We start from the raw sequence: 26,624 nt of genomic DNA, 5'->3' as shown, positions 1-26,624 counted from the left end.
AATGATGATAGCTATATAGGTAGATATAGACGGACAGAGATAGAGATATGGATAGAGACATAGACATAGATATCTTAGACTGGAAAAAACCCACAGATCTTTGGGCTGTGACTACCAAAGTAACCAGAAAGGAAAGAACAACAACAAAAAAAAAAAAAAAAAAAAAAGGAAAGAAAGAAAGAAAGAAAAAGGAAGAAAAGAAAATAAAAAACCCACTTCAATATATCTTTATGAAATTTCAGAATACTAAGTATACAGAGAAGATACTAAAAGCTTTCAGGGTTTGGGAGAATGGTTGTCATCAAGAAACAAAGATCAGACTACCATCACAGTTGTCAGTAATAACACTTGGTTCTATAAAAAAAGGAAGGATGTCTTTAAGATATGCAGAACAATTATTTTAACTTAGAATTCTGTACCCAGATAAACTATTAATTAAAACTGAGGGCAAAACAAAAATCTTTTCAGATATGAGGACTGGAAAACATCTCTTCCTATGCAGTCTTTCTGGACCCTTCAACCCTGCCCCAAATGGCCACTTTAGAGTCTTAGGGGAAAGAAAAGAGAATTCAAGAAAGAGGAAGCTAGGGGGCTAAGAAAAAAAGTACATAACTCAGAGGTTCAAAATGAATGTTACAAAGTTGCTTTAAAACTGTTGTGATTAAACACCTGAAAGTTCTTAGTGATAAAGGTTTAATATATATGTAACACATACATTAAGGTCAAGAAAATGATTAGGAAATTGAGATTTGTGTATCGCTTAAATGTTCCATTAAATGTGGAAAGGTAATATAACATATGCTATCATCTATATTATTTATATACAAAAATAATAATATAGAAATATTAATATATAAAACCAACAAAATTTGCAAATATATCAATTCTACCCAAAACTTTCCCCTGAATTGAAATGTCACTTCTATTAAATACCAAATTTTCATGTGTGTATACATACACATATACATATATATTCTGTTCCATTGATTTATTTGTCTTTTCTTGTGTCAGTGCCACAAATCATTTTATTAATATAGTTAAAATGTATTTTATATCTGGCAGACAGTCCCCCTCTTTGTTCCAAATGATCAGGTTTTTCTTGTACATTAACCATTTTATATGAATTTTAGAATTATCTTGCCAAGAGTCAGGAGAATATCATTGAGGTTTTATTAGGACTGCTTTGATTTTATATGTTATTTTAGGAGAATTGGTATCATTAAAATATTGAGTCCCACATTGGCAAGAATGTCTATTTAACAGTACATGGTGTTAAATAATAGGAGTGACAGCAGGGATCCCTTCAAATTCCTTACTTTAGTGGAAATGATTCTAATGTACCGCAAAATATGAAGCTTTATGCTATAGGGTTTTAGTAGATACATATTACCAAGATAGAGAATTCATTTTTTAGTTTCCACTTTTCTTAATCAAGAATGAGTTTTGAACTTTACTAAATAATTTTCTAACATCTCCTGAGATTATCATAAAGTTAAGAGATTTTCTAATTTTGAACTGTTCTTGGAATTCTGGGATAAACCCTACTTATTCATTATGGTTTTAGTTTGCTATGACTTCTTTTTTGGGGGGTGGTATGGGGGGAATTTGTATCTAAATATAATAATATTAACCCATAATTTTCTTTTGCTACACTAAAAGTTAGCAGTTACTATAATTGTAATAGAAGATATATTATCTCTTCCATTCCTGGTACAATTTTGATGACTTATCTATTTTTGTTTTTCTTGATTATAAAGTACTTGCAAAATTTATTTGTCTTTTCACATAACCAGGTTTTTTTGTTTGTTTGTTTTATGGGTCACATTTTTTGTTCTCTATTTTATGAATTCATGCATTTGCCTTTAATATTTCCCTCCCTGTCCTTTATTTGACTTCATGTCATTGTTTAATTTGTTAGGATTTTATTTCTAGCATCCTAAGTTGAAAGCTAGCTTTTTCACTCCCAAGTGTTGCTCTTGTTTTCTAACAAGTGAATTTAACTTATAAATTTCCTTTTGATACCATGATGATTTCTTCCCCCAGGATTTAATGTTTAATTTTTTTCTTTCAGTTCTAAGTGTATGAAAATTTCTACAGTGGTTTCCCCTTTTGGCCATGAATAAATTAGAAGTGTATTTATAAATTTGCAGGTGAATAGTTTTTTCTTGTGGCTTTTTGGTTTTTTTTTTTTTTTTTTTTTTTTTTTTGCAAGAGGGAATGCAGGATTGGGGAGTGAATATATACTTGTGCTCAGGAAATGTGCCATATGTGATATCAGTTTATGACATTTTTAGTGTGGCCAGTGCATGATTAATTTTATAAATATTCCTTGTATGTCTGAAAAATAAATATATATTTTCTATTTGGTAGATAGTTCTCATACAGAAAACGATCAGAATCTATTAGATTGAGCCTGTTATTTCAATCAAGCTAGACAATTGTTATTCAAATCTTTTTTCCCTCTAATTTATAATTTTCTGAAAAAAAAATACATTAAGATCAATTTCTCCTTTTTCTGTGAATTTTATATATTTTGAAGCTATTGTTTTTAGGAGTATTGTTTTCTAGCTGCCATATTTCTCAGTAAAATAATCTATTTATGACTCTCTGATATTCATATGCCTTTTTAATTTTTTTATGCCCTGATTCTATTTTATTTGATATTAATAATGTTATATAATCTTTATTTTTGTTGGCATTTGTGCTATTATAAGAAAATACAAAAGGAACAAATAACATGTTCTCCATCTCAAGGAAGTTATAATCCCTACTATATATCTATCTTGTACAATTTTTTAAAAGTTTGAATTCAAGGCTCTTTTATTTTATCTTCTCACAAATACTTCCTTTTGTTCTTCCAATATTCTTATTGTTGCACATATTTGATTTGATATACCCTAAGGTCTTAGTTATAAGTAGGAATTTCCTAAATGTTTGAGATAGCTGCAATAAAATTAACATTCAGGAAATGCAATAAAATGCAGCATTCAGGAAAATAAGATAGCTATATACAGATGTTGTCTGACAAAAGCTTCAAAATTATCAACTTATTTTTTGTTTTTATTAATTTAGTTTTTACTAAACGTAAAATGAAAAGTATGTTCTGGAAGTTTGATCACTGTGTACATACAGTTTGTGAGAAATCCTGGCTTCACTGTTTGTATGTGTAATGCATACCTCCTTTGCAACGGTAATTAAGGAGCACACAGTATGAAAGGTTTCTTCACATGGCTTACAACATGGTAGTTACCTTTTTAAGCATTCATGTTTGAAAGGGGAAAATATATTCTTGATTTATTTTTTGATATGGGGAAAATTGAAATATATTTATTGGAAAGAATTATGACACAAAAAATTTTTCAAAACCTAATGAGGTCACCAGCTGCCCTAAAATAGTCAGAACTTGACATTTATCTTCAGTTAAATTTACTCCAGATTTCTTATCCAAGAAATAAAGAATGATAGAGCTAGAATGAGCCTAAAAATCATTTGTTTTTTGTTTTTCTTAATCTTAAAAAAAGGCAAAAGAAAAAAGAGGGGATATATGTATACGTATAGCTGATTCACTTTGCTGTACAGTAGAAACTAACACAACATTGTAAAGCAGCTATACTCCAATTAAAATTAATTTTTAAAAAAGGCAAAAGAAAAAGAATGTAGTTAACAGATCCCAATGGATAGTTTTGCAAGGAAAAGTTTTATAAAGGTATATATTTGTTTATCATGACAAAATATTACCTCACTAGAAGAAATGCCATAATAAGAGACATCTAAATGTAGGTTTTGTTATTTACCCTCACACTATCTTCCATTACCTTGCTGAAAAGAGCACGAATAATGTTTCGTTTTCATTTCTAATTTATGTGATTTTTCCCTTTGTAATTTAAACATCAGTTATATATTTCTTAGATACTTGTCATGTTTATAGCCCAATGTACACTATTTTTCTAGCCATCATTTTAATAACTACTTACACATTATAAAGGGATATATGTTTGGAAAGAGCAACATTTGAATATGTATGATAAAGCCATAGGTATAAGGAATTGATTGGTTTACTTTTCCCAAAGAAACCTACACATGCAGTTGTTTAATGTGAAAGGTTTTTTCCTGAAAAGGTTAAAAAAGTTCTAATCAACTTTTGTACATTATGTAGAACTTCATTTTCTAAACTCTGCAAAAGAAAGTTTCATATTTAATGGGAAATCATGAATTATTCCATTTATTATCTACTTCCTCCTTTCAAAGACATGATCTGGATAAAAGGCGGGGTGAATAATTTCAAAAAAATACAATACATTTTTAATGGGAAGGTGCAAACTACAGATTCTCATGACTATTAGCAAGTGTAGAGGAAACAGAATTTTACTTGCAAAATTCGTCAAACTCTTGCAAAGATAAAATGTATGACATACTTTAGTAAAAAAAAAATACAGTGAGCTGAAGTTTTCTTTTTAATGCAACTTGTTGTTTTTACTAAGTTTTGTCTTTATATTCTCCAGCTTTCCATCTTTATTAAAGTTTGATTATTTCCCTCAATTTATGTGGAGAATTGATAGTTCTTTTATTTATAAAGGTGTAAAGATGAAGAATTGAAAGAAAAGTTTTAAGTGATATTATTTGAGGCAAAATTTCCTAAGTAATAGAATTTCAAGAAATTTGGAGAGCAATCACTGAATTGTTTAAAAAAAACAGAGTGACTCATATTATATGGAGTTTTATATTAATTAAAACTGGAAGTACTAATTTAGACAAAAATATGGCGTTGAGTTAGAGTGATCATGTTTACATGTGTGTATAGTCCATTGTTTGTAGCATGAACCTTATTTTTTGTTTTTCTCCTCTTTTTCTTACATTTATTGTCATGATAGTAGGATACAGAATCTGACAGGATTATATTATTTATTCAGTTTTTTTAATCATTATAACTTACTCCAAAAGCTAAGATTATTTTTAGGCTTATTTTTCAGCCTATATTTAATTGGATAAGTAACAATATAATCAATATAAATTGGTTATATAATTATGTTTTCCTGTAGTGGAAAGTTACAGTGTAAATTGAAAGAACAAGACTTGATATGATTCCTTCGTTTAGCCAAAGGTGTTTGGATTCAAGTGTGGTACTTCTGGGTTGAAAATATGTTCCCTGAAAATTCTTCTCAAACAATGACATTCATTTTATACCTTTCCATGTTTGATCTTCGGCATAAAACATTCTTTCATAAAAAAGTTTGAATTTCTTGAAGGGGTTTGCAAGTAATAAGACCATTTATAAAGATTATATCTGTAATTAGCCTCACATAAGGAGGCTTCTTCTGGTGCTTTTTCACTGAGCTGCTAATGAAATACTTTAAAAATGTGTTTAAGTTTGAGATTTTTCCAATAAAGAAAATCTTTCAGTAAAGAAAATGTGTGTGACAGCTACATGGGTAAATATTTTGGGAATACTTTATATTGATTGATGCATAGTTTATTCCTTCCTGATTGATGACGATCACTGTACTTCAAATATTTGAGTGAATGGAAATCATTTGAGTAAATCATTCTTACAGGGTATACACATTAAAAAAATGCCTTTATATTATTAAGGGAATCATTTAAAGCCATTGTAAGGATTGCAGTCAGTACTGCCTGCTGAATAACCACAGCTTTCCTCTGATAAAGGCTAATAATCACCAGCAAAAATACTATTTGACAGATTAACGTTTATTGATCTCACAAAAAGTTACTGCCTTTTGTGCTAAATACCAGCTCTAATATAATCGAATCTGAGAAATCATCTTTGTTCCATTCTACACCCATAGCCCATATATCCTAAAATAAAAATCACTCATGTTGAAGTGAATTCTTACTGTGCTATTGGGAGAATTCTTTGCTGATCAAATTTGTTAGTATTTTATTTTTTGTCAAAAGAATTAAATTAGTAATAGTCCCATTTACAAAATGCGATGGGTAAACTCTCTTAGTTATTATTACTAACATTTTTAGAAAATAATTAAAGGTTGAACTTAGTTAAATAATTGTTTTCCAAATGGAATTTTTCAATGTACATATACCTTTAAATGTTGAAAATCTAACTGTGCTTTCTAACTTTGATTATTAATAGATGAAAATTTGTATTTTCCAAAAACACAAAGCAAAACTTGTATATGTAACAGTTTCCTCTAAAGATTCAAATTAGCAAACTTCTAATTGTTTAGAAAATCACAAAAAATTATGTTCCATAACCTCTTGGGGGTGGAATTTATTTATTTATTTTTTAAGTTATCAAGTACATACAGCTATAAAATGAATCTAAATCTAAACTGAAACAAAAGTCCTGCTATATTAATAACATGTTCTGATTTTTAAACATTTTATGTTGATTAGTTTTTTCGGTTTATACAATTAAAGGTGATATCACATTTATTTGGATGGTAATTCTAGTGAAGTTTCCAGAAACTATAAACTTACACATGCGTTAGTGGTATTTCTTTGGAATGAAGCTAAAATGTTAAATATTTTGATCTTTATTAGAGGGGTTTATATAAAATTATAGCAATAAAAAGTATATTATAGTACAATTAAGTATAGCACAATAGATATATCTTCATAATTATTTTAAAAATTTTCTCTTAAAGTAAATATGACCAATATATTTTACAAAGAAAATCAAGATTTTTATAATGCCTGTGATATTAGAAATTCCTGTTACAAGATTAGTCACAACTGCAATAATATTATGAGTTATTTGGTTTATTTTAAATATATGTTAAAACTATGCATGAGGGGCTTCCCTGGTGGCACAGCAGTTAAGAATCCACCTGCCAATGCAGGGGGCACAGTTTCGAGCCCTGGTCTGGGAAAATCCCACATGCCACGGAGCAACTAAGCCCGTGTGCCACAACTACTGAAACCCCCGTGCCTAGAGCACATGCTCTGCAACAAGAGAAGCCACTTCAGTGAGAAGCCCGCGCACCGCAATGAAGAGTAGCCCCCGCTCCCCACACGCAGGAGCGAAGACCCAACGCAGCCAAAACTAACTAAATAAATAAATAAAATTAAAAAAATATATATATGAGCTGCAATGATTGTATCATGTTCATTATATGTTCATTTTCCTTAAAGAGGTTCTCCAAAAATGTTAAGGAGAAATTAATAACAATATTTATATTAATAACTAATTCTAATTGTAATATTAATTATAAGGATAGATACATTCTTTTGTTCCAAGTATAACAAATTCTAAATACTTTTTGAGATAGTAACATATGAATAGTCAAATTAAATTATATAGAAAATAAGTAGTGATTACCAGGTTATTTATGATTCGTGGACATACTGAGATACAAAATGAATTTGTTTTAGAGAGACCATCATAATTTTAAAAGTGCTTTTTATATGCATTTAATTTGGATTAATAAAAATTCCTTACTAAGTATGTATATGTTTCTTTCTAGAATATATTTTTAATTTTTCCAAGCTTGAGAATTGGATGGTTTGGAAACTGTTAATCTGTGATATGCCACCTGCCCTATTTACATTTTTAGCAGTTGAGTATTTGTTGACTGAACCCAAAGACAGCTGCATGTTTTGCTGTTACCAGATGGATGAGATAGAATACCATGCATAACTTTACATTTATCTTCTTTGAGTGTCACCTTATTTGCATACCAATTAAAATAATATCTGTATTAAAATGGATAATGAAAGTTATCAAATTTACATGATGTGACTGCAGTTTGTGAAATTTCCAGTAGATGCCCCCAGAGACCAGTCAACTCATTGGAAATCCTTTAAATTTAAAGAGCCTTTTCTGTATTGAAACTTTTTTTCTTGCTCTATTTTGAAGTACATAGAAAATAAATTAAAATTAAAAGTTCTAAAAATCTCAACTCCAATGGTTTATTACACAAAAATATGTATGAATGATAGTAGTGTATTCTTAATCCATATCAATCAATTGTTAAAAACCTAAGTGTGTAATATTAAGAAAAATGCTTTCAGTTTTCATTGTAAAAGCATTCTACATGCTTTTAAAGTAAAATCATTTCAAACATAGTTAATTTTTTTCTTTCTAATTCCTCTCTCTTTATGTATTTATGTGGCTAAAGAAATGCTATGTCCTTGTTTTAGCTTTTTAGGAAAGAAAAGTATCCTTTTCATACACACAAAAAAACTATGAAACATATCCACACGACATATGAGTTTTATCAGTATGTGTGTGTGTCAAGAAATGGATTTTTTCCTCCTTCAAATTATACATAATATCTACCTACACTGAAGAGTATGAGTAAGAATAGAGATTCACTTTATTCCATGGAAATTATATTAACTGAAGCTATTTAAGTATTAATTTAAGAGTCAATGTAATTATCCCGTGGGTGATTCCAATAACATTTATCCCTACAATATGAATGTAAGACTGTTGTTACTGACACATAGATAACCCACTAGTGACTTATAAATATTAACTTAATGGAATAAAAGTATTATCCTGGCTTTTGATTAGATATAACATATCTTTTGAGTTTATCTTTGTCAGATTAAATAAAAGTTTTATGATCTTGTTTTAAAGTATTGAGCTTATTGAACTGCTTTTGAAATATTTTACTGAATGTGCAGCTTCACCTTGATACAGTATTTCAGTTTGACTTATGAAAAAATATGTTAAATATATTAATCATATTAGAATAGTTGATAATGCATTTTAATTTTGAAAGTCCATGTAATAACTAGTATAAATACCTAAGTACAAAGAGAATAAGATAGATTGACATATCTATTCATTCATGTTTTTCATATTCGTACAATTTTATCCTTTTTTATGTTTGTTTTATGTTTGTCAGTGTTTTCCCCATTAGACTTTACACGCTTGTGTGGGAATCACATCTATTTAATTTGCTTTGCATGGATGATACTGGTTGTCTGCTCCCTCATTTTAAGGAAGGGGATTCTCTGAGTCACAAAATAACACTAGTCTCTTTCCCCAGTCCAGCGCAAATGTGGATTAACATGGATAAAGAAAATGGCTTTCTTTTTTTTCTTTTTGATTGAAGTGTAGTTGATTTACAATGTTGTGTTAGTTTCAGATGTACAACAAAGTGATTCAGTTATATATATATGTATATTACAAAATATTGAGTATAGTTCCTTGTCTTATACAGTAAGTCCTTTTTGTTTATCTATTTTATATATAGTAGTGTGTATATGTTACTCCCAAGAAAGATAATGGCTTTCTAATTGGAGAGTGACATCATACTTGTATAATGATGTCAAATTTCTAAACAATCAATATAAGTAAACCCAAAAAACGTGTGCAGGATGAGGAGGAGAAGAAAACTTAACAATATTTGATATAATAGGAGGCAATGTGGTAAAGAGAAAAAATTCAGAATTTGGAATCAGAGAAACCTGGGTGTGAAACCCACCTCTGCCACTTATTAGCTTATATGATTTTGGGTAAGTCACAACCTCACTGAAGATGGTTTCTTTATCTGTAAAAATGGAAGTAGTATTTGTAGAGTTATTGTGTGATTAGAAATGATGTCTGACACATCATAGGTGCTCTATAAATAGTAGCTATTCAAAATGGTTTAAGGTAGAATTTAAAAATGATATAATATCTCCTCCGTGGCTGTTTAATAGAAAGTTCCCCCTTTCCCAGCATCTCCACACATTCAGCTGCTATGGAGTTATGTCAGATTGTTCAGATTTACTTTATTCCAGTATACAGACATTTTTAACTTAGAATTTTTGGGGAAATTTGGATGTAAATTCAAAGTATTTAGAATCTCTATTGAATAATGCCTTACATAGTAATAAAAATCCATATGAAATGCATGACCACTTAATTCCATTCTTAAAACCATTCTTCTCCAGCTACATCCCTTAGCCTGGTAAAGCCTTAGGTATCTGCAGTGGCAAAGATCTTCCTTAGGATATAAATTTCTAGATATTCAGCATATCTGTGAATGTCACAACTTCTCCTTCTATGAATGGCCTCTTTTCTGTCAGGAGAACTCTCCTCAAACTCCATGATATCAAATCTCTCCAGAAATTTTACTAGAATTCTTAGCTTCCACCCAGTATAGTGACTTCAGGTCAAGGAGATTTTTCTTCTTCTGATACTTAAAGAGAGCATGTTTTAATTTAGATAAGTATTTGTTTTAATATGTAAATAAAACCAGAGACTAATAACTTCATGTCCAAATGAAATAAATAAAATAATGAATTTGGATTCTCTTTGCGTTTTTTAAAAATTCCTTTTTGTAAAGCAAGTAAACTTCGGGCTATGATTCTCTGTTATGAAATATAAAGCCTGAGAAATTCACATATAATGGTAGAAATTGACATATAATTTTATAAATATTTTCAGATAGCAAATTTAAAAAATTAAAATTATTCTGGCTAAAAGAAATGATATTCATTAACTATGAAGGTTGAAATAGGAACCCATTTAGTAAAACACTAATTGCTCTTTCTGGCTCTCAAATATTAGTAATGAGGCTTAAATAATACCATACGTACATATGTGTGTGCACACAAAACTGTGTATAAAATAGAGATGATATCAGCATAGTTATATAGGCATTTTAAATACATCTCTATTTGAAATCTCTTTTGCAAAGAATGGTCTTTTTAAAAAATTTACTAGAAATTTTAAAAATTGATATTAATTATATATCATGGATGTTTTGAGGCTGAAAGATGTCTTGGGTACCAAGACAATCCCTTCTGAATCAGTTCGTATTCTTTGGTCACAGGCAGCAGAAACTGATTCTGACCAAATAAAATGGAAATGATTTTATTAGAAAGATATTTGGTAACTAGCTGAATTTAGGGGAGAACCCGGCCCAAAAGAAAAGGAAAAGACATGGGACCCTTGAATGGGTCTAGGTAGTAAGAACTACTTGCAACTCTTGTCAGGATGTCACTGCCAGGTTGACTGAGCTCCAGCAACCTTCTACATCTTTGTGTTTCTTGCCTCAAGATTCAGAATCCTGAGAGAGAGGCCAGTGGCTTAATTTGGGTCACTGATCCACCCCTTGGTTAGGGAGTCTTTGAAATCAAGCCCCACCAAGATGATACGTGATGTGCCATTTCCAAAAATACTTTGGAGTACTGCCGTCTGTGGACATGAAACTAGATGCTGGGTGGACCAAATCCAGCCAAAGCACCCTCGTCTTCCAGGTGAGGGAAATAAGGCCCAGGGAATGAAGCTCTGCATTTCTGTCCCAGCTGGGATTAGAACTGAGATGGCCTCCTGACATGTACTTATTCTCATTGTTTAAATCAACGTTCTAATTTTTATTTATTTATAATTTTTTTGCCCCAGTATGTTTTCTTCACTCACAGGAAAACATGCTGGCAGCCAAGGCATAGACATACAAAGGTGGCAGTGCTTGTTGTTGTTTTTTAATTGAAGTAGAGTTGATTTACAATGTTGTGTTAGTTTCAGGTATACAGCAAAGCGATTCAGTTATATATACATGTATATATAGATATATATGTATACATATAGATATTCTTTTCCAGATTCTTTTCCATTATAGGTTATCACAAGATATTGAATACAGTTCCCCATGCTATACAGTAGGTCCCTGTTGCTTATCAATTTTATACACAGCAGTGTGTATCTGTTAATCCCAAACTCCTAATTTGTCCCTTTCCCCACCTTCCCCCTTTGGTAACCATAAGCTTGTTCTCTGTGTGGCAGTGCTTGTTTGAGGCAAGGTTGGATATTAATTATTGTCCCCCCTTGTCCCCTCAAACCTCCTTACCATCCCTCATACTGCCCTTTTGGGTACCATCTGGATGTCCCCTTCAGTCTCCTCAAACTCAAGTTATCTGAACCCAGACTTATTATCTTTCCCCAAACCTGTTCATTCTTTTGTGGTCCCCTCTTTAGCAAATTACCAAATACCCACACGCGACTCCTGGCTGTCACCCTAGCTCTTCTCTTTCCATCAGCCCCAACATCCAGTCAGTCACCAAGTAATCAGTATTTTTATCTCCTAAATATGTATTGAATCCACCTACTTCTATTTATCCCCCTGCCTTACTTCAGTTCAACCCCCGTGGCCTCTCCTTTGCATGAACACCAGAATCTCCCGTTTCTTCTCCCCGCTCCTGGTTCTATTCTCTTGGATCTGGTGTGAATTTCAGAGTCAACAAGCTCAAGCACGCTAAATTGAAAGTCTTTATTTTTTTATGACTTAATTTTAATTCCTGGCCCTAAGCCTTGATCCTCCCTAGTGTAAAATTCCAATCTCATCCCTCTTAGGTAAAGTCAGTCCAATTCAGTGATTTCTCAGGTTATTCAGATTCTAACACTCCTTCCCCTCACCCTGTTTTCCCACGTAGAAGCAACACAGCATGAGTGCAGGGTAGAGGGAAATAGGGTTACTAGGTTTAGCAAATAAAAATACAACATACACTTCAATTTGAGTTTCAAAAAAACAAATATTTTTGGTGTAAGTATTCCCATGCAATATTTGGGGCATACTAATACTAAGAAAACATCATTCGTGGTTTCTGTGATATTCAAATTTAACTGGGCATCCTGCCCAACTTTCTCTGGCAAACTTCAGAGTGGAAGTTTGTCAGCATTTACTCCCAGGTCTTGATCTAGGAACTTGTGATAGACATTGAACTTGCCTCCCTGGTATCCATTTCTCCCTCTTTGCTAACATAACTCCAGTTTCATTTGGGGGCAGCAATGTGCCCCAAAACAGGCAGGATATTTGTTTTTCTAGCCTCCTGCAGCCAGGGATGGCCACGTGACACAGTTCTCACCCATGGAACCAAAGTGGAACTCCAACAGAAGTTGCAGGAATGCTTTTGTTTTCCCCAATAATAGAGAAAGACACAGCTGATGCCACCGAACTCTCCCCTTTCTTCTTGCCTTGAAGGTGGACATGATGTCTGGAGCTGGGGCAGCCCTCCAGTGACCAGTGAGGGGAAGGATAAAATAATCCCAGAGGCATGGGCTTTGAACTTGCCAGGCCATGGAACCAAGACCAGCAGCTGCCTACCTTTAGGTGTCTTGTGCTGTGAGAAATAGAAACGTCTAGTTCTGAAGGCACTGTGAGCCGAGTTTTCTCTTACTTGGAGTTGAATGCGTTCCTAACCTATGGGATGCTGTCCAGGGGTCCGTCACTGATGTACTCGATTCATCCTTTTCTGTCAGCTCTGGAAATATGCTGACCTGACTCTTTCAGTAGCTCCGCAGTGCTGCTTATCCGCAGAGTTACAGCTGTGTCCCCCTTCAGTCCCCAGTCCCCAGCGCATCCGACAGCCTTTTAGCACACATCCCCTTGCTGTGGCCAGCAACATTGTGTTAAACATACCAGTCCTCTCTTCCCATTAACTTTTTTTTTTTTATCCTGGGTATTTTCCAAATATTTTGAATTTATTTTTTTATTTTTATTTTTTTTTAAGTGTAAAAGAATTTCATTATTGTGCTCATTCATATTTTTACCCAGTCTTCCCATTAACTTTTATGTCACACACTCGGAGTCCGCTAGACAATTACAGTGTTCGGCCCGTACCATTCAGGGGCTATGGGACATTGTGTGGGCTGGTTCCGGTCCTCTTCTGCTGAGAAAGTCTCTGCATTGACTTTTGCTGCCTTTCCATGCCCTTGTGTAAGGGCAGGGGGGTGGGGGTAGGGGAGAGAGGACCTGGCCCTTCTCAGCATCTCACTGTTTCCTTCTCCACACTCTCGGCTAGAGGGCAGAAACAAAAATCTGTGATAGCTTCTGTCCTTTCCGTTTCAAATATTTTTGGTCATCATTTTGACAAGATGGTGGTTTGTGACTTTTTGGCCTGGGACTGTGGTTTCCGTACTCTCTTTGTGGACTAGTTCTATAACAATAGGTGGCTTGTACTGGCCACCGGGTGCAGGAGGGTTGCAGTTCAGCTGGGACATTCCTTCCAGATGATTTTTCTAAAAGACAATCTCTTTGACTCATTTCCCTGACCCAAACCCTTCTACGGCTCTATCCCACTCTTAGCTTGGAGTCCAAACTTCTTACCATGGGTTTGAGGTGTCCATGATCTGGGTCTTTCCCCCCCCCCCTTTTTTTTTTTTTTCGCTTCCCTCTCCCCACTCCCTTCCTCACTGTATGTATTTTGTTCTAGACCTAAGCTGATCCCCTGAGTAAAAAATTATTGGCGATGGGAGCTGGGCATTTTTGTTTCATTTGTTTTTTAAACTCTGTAGGGTGAGTCTATCGCAGGACTTCATGTTTCTCAGAGCATCTTCACATACTTAATTTTGCTTGGTTCTTAGAAGAATCCTGTGATGTAGGTAGGGCATAGATTAATACAGATTAATATACACATGTCACAGATGAGAAGAAATGAAGTCCAGAGAGGTTAGAAAGAGCTGACCTCAACCTCAGGTGTTCTAATTCCAGACTGTCTCCACTCCACACTGAAATGCTTATTGATAGTAGTAGCACATCAAGTCAGTTCTAAATATTTAATTGTCTCCTATTTAAAAAAATGTAAAATAATTAGTATAAAGCTATATCATTAGGCCTCTTGCTAAGTATAATAATAGCCACCACACAGCTGTTATTCCATAACCATTTTATTTCCTATATAGCAATTTTCATCCTCTGAAATTATTTATGATTTGTTTGCTTATTTGTTGGTTGTGTTCTCCCACTAGAGTATACACTTCACAAGGGCATTGAATCTATTTGGTCTAGAACAATGCCTGGCACTTAGCAGGAAGCTCAATAGCTATTTGTTGAATAAATAAATGGACTATTCAATTGTCATTTCATCTCCTTGCATATGATTTATTATTGTTAGAAGTGAAATAGTAATATTACAAATCATTAAGTTCGTCCTAACTGAAAATAATTTTTAAAATATATTTAGCAAGAGATTTCAATAAACATTTTCTGCATAAATGAATTAATGAATGAATGAACCTCCATAACATACAGTGAAACCACTTAATAGAGCTTTGTTTTGATATTCGACAACACATTTGAATTTTGCTTGCCTTACTGTTTTTTTGTTTTGTTTTGGTGGGTGGCTAATGTATTAAGTATTTTTGGATACTGTCAGTTGCTATGGCCTGAATGTTGTGTTCCCTAAAATTCATATACTGAAATCCTAATCCCCAAAGCTGTAGGTCACTGGGGCTTTTAGAAGGTGATTAGGTCAGGAGGGTGGGGCGCTCATGAATGGGATTAGTGCTCTTATAAAAGAGGTTCCAGATTATTCCCTAGCTCCTTATACTATGTGAGGATATGACTAGAAAATGCTGGCTGTGAACCAGGAAGAGGGCCCTCACCAGAAGGTGACCTTCCTGGAGCCTTGATCTTGGATTTCCAGCCTGCAGAACTCTGAGCAATAAATTTCAGTTGTTTATAAGCTACTCAGTCAGGGGTATTTTGTTATATCAGCCCAAATAGACTAAAACATCAGTCAGCTAGCTTATTTGTCCTTATCAAAGGGAGCTCAGCTCTGGAACTGATATATTTATAATGTAATTTCACTAAAATTACTGTATTTAGATAGCTCCTGGCATCTTTCATTAAACTGAAGTTGTTCAGTTATAAGTGTTTGAGGTCAAGATTGTTTTCAGCGCTTCCACTGAGGGACAAAAAAGCAGCATGATTCAACCTTTAATTATTATAGGATCAAAACACTGCACAGATTTAAAGGATTAAAATAACGTGTTCAGTGTTCTGATTCTTATTCCCAGTTACCGGAACTCATACAAGAAGAACATCTGTGTGGACATGCTGCGAGATGGTTATCATAAGTCTTTTACTGAGCTCTTTGCTCTGATGGAGAAGTGGGATGCCCTGAGGGAGGCTGCAAAAGTAAGGTCCCTCTTCTGGCTGCAGAGACCCCTGGAAGAGCAGCCTGACAAGCTGGATCACTTCTACTACTACCTGACCAGGGCCGAAGCAGCTGAAAGGAAAGGTGAGTGGAAGGATTTGGGGAAGCAGCACTGCAGAAGACAGAAGAGTGAGCACCTGAGGGAAGGTTCCAAATTGTTTCAAGTATGAATTTAAAACATTGAGACACCTTAGCACAATTCAACCTAGTCAGCTAAGCATCTTAATGGAATAAATGGTAGAGGACGCTGAATCACAAGGCTGCCCAGACACACGGCCATCCTGGTGATGTCACTCTAAGCCAGGGAAGACAATGAATAGCACCTAATAACATCTCCAGGGCTTTCCAATGTATTAAAATCTTTGGTATCATTAATTATACATCGTTCCATAGTTTTTTTTATATATAATCTGAATATTGACTTTCACTGAGGAGACACTTTCAGAGTACTATAACTTGACAATTATACTTATTTTCTTGTATTTGTATAATGTAATTTAAAGATTTTATCCATAAGTTCTATAGATTTCTATCAGAGAATTTTTATTAGTGAATAGTGAGGAGACATAAAAAGCCTGCAATTTACAATTATGAATAAAATTGTTAATTTTATATTTTCCATCACATCATCTCTAATAAATTCCTTTTTTTTTTTTTTTTGGTATCCTAAAATTTTCCAGAAAGTCTATATGCTTCAAGTACTGAAGAAAATATTTTAGTCTCTACTATAATTATACCAATATTGTTGTCATAAGTATTTCTTATTTACATATTCATAATTGGTCATTTTATATAATCAAAGAAAGGAAATCCCAAAAGTTGGCATATAAATTTGGTGTTTTCACCAAACAAATCCAAACAAATCCTTTTGTTCAACTTTTTGTGTGAAAACACCATAGGACTCTAAAAGAGAAGCTCAAGTCCCAACATGACGATGTCTATACTTCCTTTCAGGCCTTTCTATGGGAAAATAGAGTATTAGACAACGTTTTGTTACCCAGTGCTACAATGTGGAAAATTGATAGGGACATAGAAACAGCATCAGAGGGGTAGCAGAAGTCTTTTAGCCTCTATAGTGGAGTCAATATACATATTTCCTATCTGGTTGTGACCTGACTTACAAATATGAGATATACAAAAGTCCTAACAACACCACATGTGAACTAGAGTGCGTGTGTGTGTGTGTGTGTGTGTGTGTGTGTGTGTAGACAAGAGGTGAATATTTGATTATTTGTATAATGAAAAGTATTTAACTGCAGAATTGACTTTAAAAATAGAGTCCTTTGGTGAATTTTAAAATGTGATTTACATATAATTTCTCAAGAAATTAACTGTTTAACATTTTAAAATGCTATTGTAAGAAAACCTACATTCTAGTGTCAGCCCCAAATTCTGAAATGATATTTTTACTGAAAATAGAATTGATCCAGATAAAATTTGCTCATAGTCATTTTCTAAGGTGAATTAATCACATTCACTAAATGTTTTAAATAGAAGCATTCATTTTAGTAGCATAAATAGGAGCCAAACACATCACTAGTCATAAAGTGTCATAAATATGAGAAACTTGTCATAAAGCATTTTGTAATTGTAAAGAAACTAAATGTTAAATAATCTGTTTGAAGGTAGAAAACTTTAATTTGTAATCTTTTATTAAAGAAAAGTAAATATACATATAAATTAAAATGATTCTCCAATTCCAAAAATTTAAAAAGTCCAAACTTTACAATAGCCAATGTCTTATACACATGGTACAAGTAATGAAATATTTTCTGTACTGAGTGGTTTATCATATATTCATGGTAACTAAGGTTACATTTGTTAAATGGAACAAAATCACCTCTTGCTCAGAACAACTCTTCTGTAGGGTAATCGACTTCAAAATGCAGTGGCTTTTGCCTGGTTAAAATACAGAAAGTTAAAATTATTGCAAAAAATTATTGGAAATACTTCAGTTGAAGGACATGTAAATATTTGTATGCTCTTTTTTAAAAATGTGTGTAATTTTTTCACATTTAACACATGAACTTCATAGGAGAAAAATTGTGATTGAGTTAAGAATGTCCCAGAAAATGGTATAAGGGATATGCACAGAAACTCTTATTAACTTGAATTAATTTTAAATCTTAAAACCCATACACACACACACACACACACACACACACACACACACACACACACGCAATCTAGAGTACAGAATCTCTTAATAATAGTGCCTCGAAGATTTCACCCCATATGGTTGTGGAATCTGAGACAATTATCTTGAAGCAGCATATCTCTGAGTATTCTCATTGCTTTTCACTGGAAAGACCATCACTCTAGGGTCACAGTGAAGTCCATGTAATCAAAGCTGTGGCACTAACAATAGTCATCTCAGGTCAGTTCTGTCCCTTGAGACTTGGCAGAGCAGGAACCTAGAGTTATTTAAATTACTTTTCAAAATAGCACTTTCTGTTTTATAGCAAAGAAGTGTTTAAAGTAAGCCAGTCATTTCTTTTTGGATTATTTTCTATTTGTTAAAGTGTTTCTTTGTCCCTGATAGCATTTCTTATATTTCCCATTGTTGTGAATCATCTCTGTACCATCTGTAACATTATGATTAGGGCCTTGTGCCCCATGGGGCTGGGGAAGAGATGGCAATAATGGTAATGGGTAGCCAAATCAATAGATAATTCAAACATGATTTACACTTGACTTTAAATTATTGTTAAGGGTTAAGCAGCAATTTTCTTTTCTAATAACATTTATTTAAGATACCCAAAGTATGTTCTACCCAAGCAGAGTCCCACAGGATGTTTATACAGTTTATGTAAAGCAAAACAAAAATAATTGTCTGGTGAAATAAGTTTGAGAAACAACCAGGTGAATTAACATATACATTAAGCAGGTTGGTTTATTGCAGGACTTATCAGAGCCTTTAACATGCTCATGTATATTGTGTGGTTCACTGAAAGAGGGAAATTAGCAGGAGCATTTTCCAAATTTATTTCATCATGAGATCTTTTTAGGTAGCATAATGAATATTGGTCTAAATAATAAATCAACAATAAAATTGATTTTCATCTTATAAATATACCTGCTGACAATTCAAGGAAGTGTTCCGCAAGCAAGGAGAAAAGGCTGTTTAGAACGTAAAGGGTACAGACCATATATTTGGATTATCCAAAGATTCAAAACTTGGATATAGTCCTTTATACTTAATACTCTGAAAAACACTCAGTTTTTCCATAGAAAAATAGCTTTGCTGACAAGTAGCCTTTAAATATGTAATCTAAATAGCTTATATAACTCATTCTAAACAAAACCAAAAACTTTGTTTATGAAATGTTGGAAATGTTTTTCTATTAAGGTTTAATTACTGAAAAAAGGAAAAATTATTTCAGGATTGCATATATTTTTAAAAAGCGCTTCATGTAACTTTTTAAAACGGAAGATATGAAATGTTTTATTTACAGGTTTTAAAAAACAGCAACCCTCTAATCATTAAATATGAGAAAGAATATAAAATGCTACAAAACATATTTTAGTGCTCTATTCATATTAGGCAGAAGGTTCAGAATGGAAAGATAAAACATAGGAGAAGTCAGTTCTGAAATGAGAGTATTCATTTTAAGTAAATAGCTCAGGGTACCCTCTACTTTTCACCTAAGCTATTGCCTATTGTGAATAACCTTAAAAAGCAGAATGGTCTCCAGAATCCCCAGTGCTTTCAAAAATGGGAGATAGGGAGAACTGTTTTTTAACTTTAATTTTTAGGTCTAAAACTTATTTTGAGATAAATCTTCATTTCCTATGGAATTATGAAGCAGTGTGTGTAAAAACATGACATAGGTTTTAGAAATTTCTTTGGAAACATTGGAGTGACTTATGTACAGTTTTTGAAAGTTAATTTTTGTTGTAATCAGCCTAATGTCATTTTTTCTGAGCCTTTTGATTTTAATCTTATAGGAGTATCAGTGGGCAATATACAAATGCTTTTCATAATTGTAATTCTTTCAGGAGTATATAGGTTGACTCTTCTGATAGTAGTGAACAATTAATATCAGTTAATTCCAATAGATAATGATTGTTGTTAAAAATCCTTGGAAGGGTAATCCAGAGGCTACCACATATTTACTACTGTGCTTTAAGCACAAATGCAAAGAAACATAAAGAAAGATAATGAATTTGTTCATATCCACCAATAGAATGAAATTTACGAGAGTGAGGCACAATTTAACACAAACATTTTTGTTTAAGTTTATGACTGATTGCAGTGGAGTTTATAAGACTGATTCACAGTTTATTAATATACTTTTTTTGTGTACAAATAGGTCAAATGCCACTTTGGAAAAAAAAAGAGGGGGTTAATAAACTGACAACTAATAAACTAGTAACTGAGTGAGAGGGATGACTAATATTAATGCATTTTCAGCAGAAAAAAATACTCATAGAAAAGATAAGCATAGAAATCGACTTTTTCTTAACATTGTTGGTAACTTGTATTGTCAGAAAGAGCACTAGAAAGTGTAAGGAGGTTATGTGGTCATTGTGATCATCATTTCTTCTACCTATAAGCTGCATGCTTGCCTTTTCTTCTGGGTGAAAATACCTTGCTATTTTCAGATTCCATCTGCTTTCTTCATTCATCTTTTTGCCATGGTTAACAAACATTGCTTTCTCTGGAATCTCTAAATACTTTTCATATCTTCAATGGGAAAAGTACTTGCTGATACCACAAACTCATTTCTTCCAAAAGAACTGAGCACATTGCTGGTAGATATTATTCTGTTTTTTTGTGTTATATAAAGACTCCTGTTTCAACCAAAGAGTATGTTAATTTCTAACAGGGTCTAAGCTCTCCGAAAGAATTTTGTTGTTTTTCTTGTGTGCACATCCTTTAATTAATGTAACTATTTAAATAGTTAAAACATTAATTTTTGCATTTCCATTTTTTAAATGGTTAATCATGCTTTTAAGGAAAAATAGAAGATAAATGTCACTATATTGGTTTGCCATTTGAAGGGATGTGCCTTGAGACATCTTTCTAATGCATTTTATGATGTTTTTCTCTCTTTGAAGAATACTTTGAAGAGGTCTATAATAACTTGTATGCTCTGGCCTGTTACTTCAATAATTCTGAAGACAAGTGGGTAAGGAACCACTTCTATGAACGATGTTTTAAGATTGCTCAACTCATCAAAATTGACGGTGGGAAGAAGGAAGCCGAGGCGCACGCACACATGGGGCTGCTCTTCGAGGAGGATGGTGAGTGGCCGTTTGTCAGTCTGCTGCGGGGGCTTTGAAGCATCCCAAGTCCAGGCAAGCAGAAAGCACATGGGGGTGGAGAAAAAGACCCGAGGCTGCGTAGAAGAGTGTGAGTTACTGGGATTAAAAAGCAAAAGGGTGAGACTTTGGACTCACCGTCCATATTGCTACAGTCACACCTCTGCTGAGTGCTCAGCCTAGAGCTCCCAGCAGCGTCACTACGGAGAGAAAGCACCTTCCTCCAGGCCTCCACGCACATCCTTCGTCCACATATGTGCTGCACTGTTTTGAAATGCTTTTCCTTTCTTACAGACCTGCTCGTTCATTTTAACTTGATTTCTCATGTATGAAAATGGGAAAAAGGAAAGGCACACTTTGTGATTTTCCTAGCATCCCAAGTCCCATATATATAACCTATATAACTCGGGTACCACCCCGTTGTGATTTTTTTAATAATTTCTGAAGGAAATGTTCCTTTAAAAATAATGTCATTCTTAATAATGTTATCTTAAGACAAGCCAAAGTCTGAAAGGACAACAAAAATTTATCAGAAACATATTTTATTTGGTGGTTTAATAAGGATTGCAAACAGAAAGTTAAGAATTAAATTTATTTATAGAAGGATAGTGGGTAGATAGTATGCAAATAAAATATGTGGGAAGATGAAAATATTTGCTCAGAAATAATTCTGTTTTCTTCCCTCAGAACACTGTCTCATTTTCCACAAGAGTTTTGACTTTGGCATAAGAGTTAAATTAGAAAATATTTATTATCTTGTGGCTAGAACTGCGTAGGGCTTTGAGAAGGGAGGGGAAAAGGTTTTTGTGCTTCAGGAAATTGCACATTGTAATCTACAGCATGGTCGGTGCTGGAACGTGGCTGATTGTCAGGGGCTTTCTTGAGTGATAGGTATGGGGAAGAACAGAACAATTCAAAGAAGTGAGAGATCATACAAACTGGATCCAAGGAAGACATGATGGAGTCAGAACGGACTGGTGGGGGATCTGGAAGATGGGTGGACTTTAGGCGGGTAAAGAAACAGGAATATATTCTGTAAGAGGGAACTACATACTAAAGCATAATTAGAGACACTGATAAGAGGAGCGACCTGGTTAAAGTGGAAAGTGTATTTCTGAGCAATGATGGGAACTGAGTATGCAAAGGCAAACTAGGAGCATGCCAGCGTTCAGAGTTTGGACTGAACCAAACTCTATAGAGTTTGGGTTATACCTTCAGGCTAAGGAAAGGAGTATGATGGAAGTCTGGCTGTGATACACCCTGTGGGAAGAGGAATAAGAGAAAGGGGGGATGGTTAGGAAGCTGCCCCACTAATTCAACCCTGAAGAAACAATCCAAAAATATTTAAGAGAATGTGTTTAAGCATATCCATGGCAGTACAGTTTATGATGTCTCAAAACAGGGGATTAGCAGCATTAAACAACACCCATGCCACAGAGTTCTGTGCAGTCATGAAATTACAAACTAGAGCCAAATTCATTCATTCAACAAATATTTGTTTAGAACCTAGTGCCTGGGGATAAAACAGTAAACAAGACAGACAAAATCTTTGCCCTCCTGGCACTAACATTCTACTGGGAAAAAGAGGCCTTAACCACTCATGGCTATATAACATAAGAAATACTGGTACGTGCTGTGATGAAAAATGAAACAAGGCAAAGGGATAGATAGTGGTTGCTACTTTACATAAGGTGTTCACCTTTTAGAAGGTGAGGCATGAATAAAGTGAGGGAGTAAGGCTTATGAGAATCTGGAGGAAGAGGTTTTTAGAGAGAGGACATGGGAAGTGCAAAGGCCCTGAGGCAAGTGCATGCTGAGCACTGTCTGGGGCCCAGTGAGGAAGGCTGAGAGTAGAAGGAAAGGAGCTAAGTTTAGACCAGGAGGCTTGGGATCACACTGGGGCTTGTAGGACAAGCTGAGGACTTTGGATTTTATTCTAAATTGTATAGGAAATCTCAAATGTATATTAATTTGAGAAAATGCTCATGATACATTAAATAGAAAACAAGATTCAAAACACAATGTAAAATATCATTATATTTGGTATGTATCATATACCAATGTGTTAACAGCGGTTGTTTTTGAATGTGGAACTGCAGGTGATTATAAAATTGTGTACTGAAGGGTTATTACTTACTATAATTGAGAAGTTACCTGTTAAAACTCTTAGCCTATTGTTAAAAGTAGAGTTTAGTGTTTCAATTTGTAAAAATGGAATAGATTCTTGCTTAAGTAAAATTCAAAGTAAAACCTTTGCTTAAGCTTTCTAAAATTATTATTCTCATTTCATCAGTGATGTAAATACTTTTTTTAAGCTTTTAGAAATTATTAACTTCATTTTGAATGATGAGGATACTGTGGCACAAAGAAATTAAGCTGGTTAGTGGTGGGGCTAGTGTTAAGTCAGCTGGATTCAGAGCCTGTGCTAGCAGCCATTGCTCTATGCAGACCAAGAATTGCTTTACTTTCATGATGTGCTAATGATGAAAATTCCTGAAAATTATAAAGTATAGTTTAGCACTTTTTTGTTCTCTACTATAGGAACATCCCTCAGTTGAAAAGAATAAGAATTGTTTTCAGTCTTATTTTGTTTTTACAATTGGAAGCATCAATTTCTCCAATTATGAGAAATCAAATAATGGAACTGTCAATTACTGGCTCTGAAAAAAGAAGTCACAAAATAAATAAGAAATAATACATGAAAATGAGGGCTGAAGACGCCAGGGCTACATTGATGAAAATTTAAGAGTGGCCTCAGTGAGATTCAGATAGCTATCATAAACATATTCTGAATTTTCCTATAAATTTTATTTCTGACTTTTAAATTTGGTTTGATTTTTTGAAAATTTATTGCAGTAAAAAACGTATAACAGAATTTACCATCTTAACTATGTGTAAGTGTACAGTTCGGTAGTTTTAAGTACAATCGCTCTGTTCTGCAACTGGTCTCCAGAACTTTTTCATCTTGCAAAACTGGCACTCAATACTCGTTAAACTACAACTCCTGATTTCCCTCGCCTTCTGATTTTTTTTTTAAATCTGTGAATGTATTTCTATTGGAGGATTTATTCATTGCTTCCTTTACTTATTTATTTATTCATTCATCTATCCATTCACTCATTCAACAAATATTGGAGCACTTACTACTAATGGCTACTAATACAATTAGTAACCATGGCACTGTATCATTTTAGTAGCTGAGAGTGAGGATGAGTTTGGGAAATGTGATCAGGGTGGGGCTGCTGTGAGATTGTCTTCACGGGTCAGTGGCTTGCTCACAGTTAGATGCCCCACCCCATAGCATGATAAAATGCACCCAAATTCCATAATACGTAGAATGTTTTGGCTATAAACCTATTTTTAAGTTAGATGGTGTTATTTTGTTTTGCAACCACTTTTTGAAAGATCTAAACTATTTTTCTATGGCCTTAATCAGTTCATTGGCCACAAGAACCATGCCTGTATTGTTTGATGGATAAAATGACTGAGTTGATGCTGATGGAAGTTCTAGAGATTGACTTTGAGTATCTGATGTACTTAGCAATGATGAAAATTATCTGTGCAGCTTCTGTAATCTGGGGTAGCATTTTTATGAGGAGGGTAAACTAGGACTACTTAAAATACGTGGCTAGAGTGCCGTGAGGGCTCACCTGAATATGGGGGTCCCCCTGAGGTGATGATGGTGTAGCTTCCGCATACCTGATCTGATTGGTCCAGACAAGCCCCCACATATGGAGGCCCTGCAGCAACAGCTAGGCGGCAGCTGTGCTCAGGGGCAGGTGGCATCCTCCTGGTTCCAGGGGTGCCCATTCAGGTTAAAAAAGCAGGATACCAGCCGGCAGATGGCAAAGTGCAGGTTGTCAGGGCCCAGCAAAGCAGCTGTAGGCCATGGCATGGCTCCAGCACCCTCAGGGAACTAGAGAGCAAATGAACATGAGCAGAGACCATGTCCCAGGGCACCTGGGTGCAGTCAGGGCCAATGTTCAGCCCACGAGCACACATGGGACCAGAGCCCCCTGGCCAGAGCTGAGCACAAGCTCTAGTTCCCACTGCTGCTGAAGATGGGGCTCTAGTATGCAATGTGGTCTGGCTTCTATTGGCTCAAGGGCTGGCAGTCTTATTCTTCAGGTGAAATATCTGCTGGGGTAGCAGGTGTGGAGTAGTTGTGGTCTGACAAATACTTGTAGCACATCAGTGGCTGTATCTGCTTTCAGAATTGTCACCTGTTTGGAAGGACAAATGGACAAGCGGTATTCACACCACGTCTGTGGAGTATTGGAGAAAGCTCTCAGACCCTGGACCTCAAAGAAATGTGCCCATACATTGTAGAGCAGCACACAGAGGTCTAGCAGGGCCAGTGTCAGAGCCTGGGAGAGAGAGGGTTTTTTAAGAGCCATGACTAGGGAAGCACCGACTTCCCCTCAGGTATGGTCTGTGGCCAAGGCAACAATAATAAGATGATGTGGCAGAACCTTAACTTCAATCCTCCTTGCCAGGTCAGTATTTAGTGGTTGAGTCAGGGGACTGGGGTCCAAGCCTTGCAGTTGCAGCTTTATTGGTGGGGAGCAAACCAGTGGCAGGGTTGATCAATCGGCATTCATAGTTGAGCAAGCACCAACACCTTTCACCTTCTCCCCTTCCATTGATTTAGGATCTGAGTCCAAGCCTTGCCTTTGACCAAATTAATGAACTTAGCACTGAGACTGGCTGGTTTCCACGGAGTCTTGTAGGAGGCAAGTCTGTTTTCTGCAGGGGCTAGCCTAGAGGATTAGTATCGGTCAGGGTAACCCTTGATTTCTGTCTAGCTTTTTGTTATGTCCCTTCTCCCCCAATTCATATAGGGGTGGCTTCTAAGTTAACGTCTCTCACTCTGGCAGCAATCCATTCCATTTCAACCCATATGGGCTTGGGGCCTAGACCTCCCACCCGGAGAGACCAGGAGGATGATTAGAAGTAGATGTTGGGTGACAACGACGGGTGCTGATCGTGTTCACTGAGAACAGGCAGGGGAAGGCCATTGTAGGTACAGCTTGGGAAGTGCACATCTTCCAGTTCTGCAGGCCTTCAACTGCGATTTTAGCATAGGGATTGAGTAAAGGCTAACCCAGATCTACAACATTGACCCCAAATTCTCCTAGTGACTGGGAACTTCTGAAGAAGAGTTATCCTGGTTGGCTTGCTCAGTTCAGGGCCTAGAATTGATTGTTGACAGTCAGTTCTTTGGACACATTCTAGATGGTGTATCCCAGTGTGATTTGCCAGGGGCTGGAAGGAACCAGGAGAAGAGCAGTGTTGTGAATATACAGTGGAATGGTCCCCCTCTCCCCTGATGCATCCAGTAGTGAAAGGCAGACACAGCAACAGATTTGTGGATGAATCCACCACTGTAAGGGACTGTCTCCCTTACCATCTTGATCTCATGGAAAGGAGTAGAATTTGGGAGTCCACTTATCCTGTCTTGCTCAGTCCTTCCCTAACACATGCTCCACCCATTTTTAGTGATCATGGGG

General features: G+C 34.9%; 1 protein-coding gene across 1 annotated transcript in view; it reads left to right on the top strand.

The window, feature by feature from the left end:
• TTC29 (tetratricopeptide repeat domain 29) overlaps positions 1-26,624 on the top strand; it is a 264,305-nt gene that overhangs the window by 26,056 nt on the left and 211,625 nt on the right. Inside the window, exons 5-6 of the mRNA XM_036853302.1 lie at positions 15,710-15,933; positions 20,911-21,096. Coding sequence (XP_036709197.1) covers positions 15,710-15,933; positions 20,911-21,096 — 410 coding nt within the window. The remainder of the gene's footprint in view (positions 1-15,709; positions 15,934-20,910; positions 21,097-26,624) is intronic.

This window comes from Balaenoptera musculus, chromosome 5, assembly GCF_009873245.2.
Source record: "Balaenoptera musculus isolate JJ_BM4_2016_0621 chromosome 5, mBalMus1.pri.v3, whole genome shotgun sequence".
NCBI classification, from domain to species: domain Eukaryota; kingdom Metazoa; phylum Chordata; class Mammalia; order Artiodactyla; family Balaenopteridae; genus Balaenoptera; species Balaenoptera musculus.
This window is presented reverse-complemented; position numbering and strand designations above follow the sequence as displayed.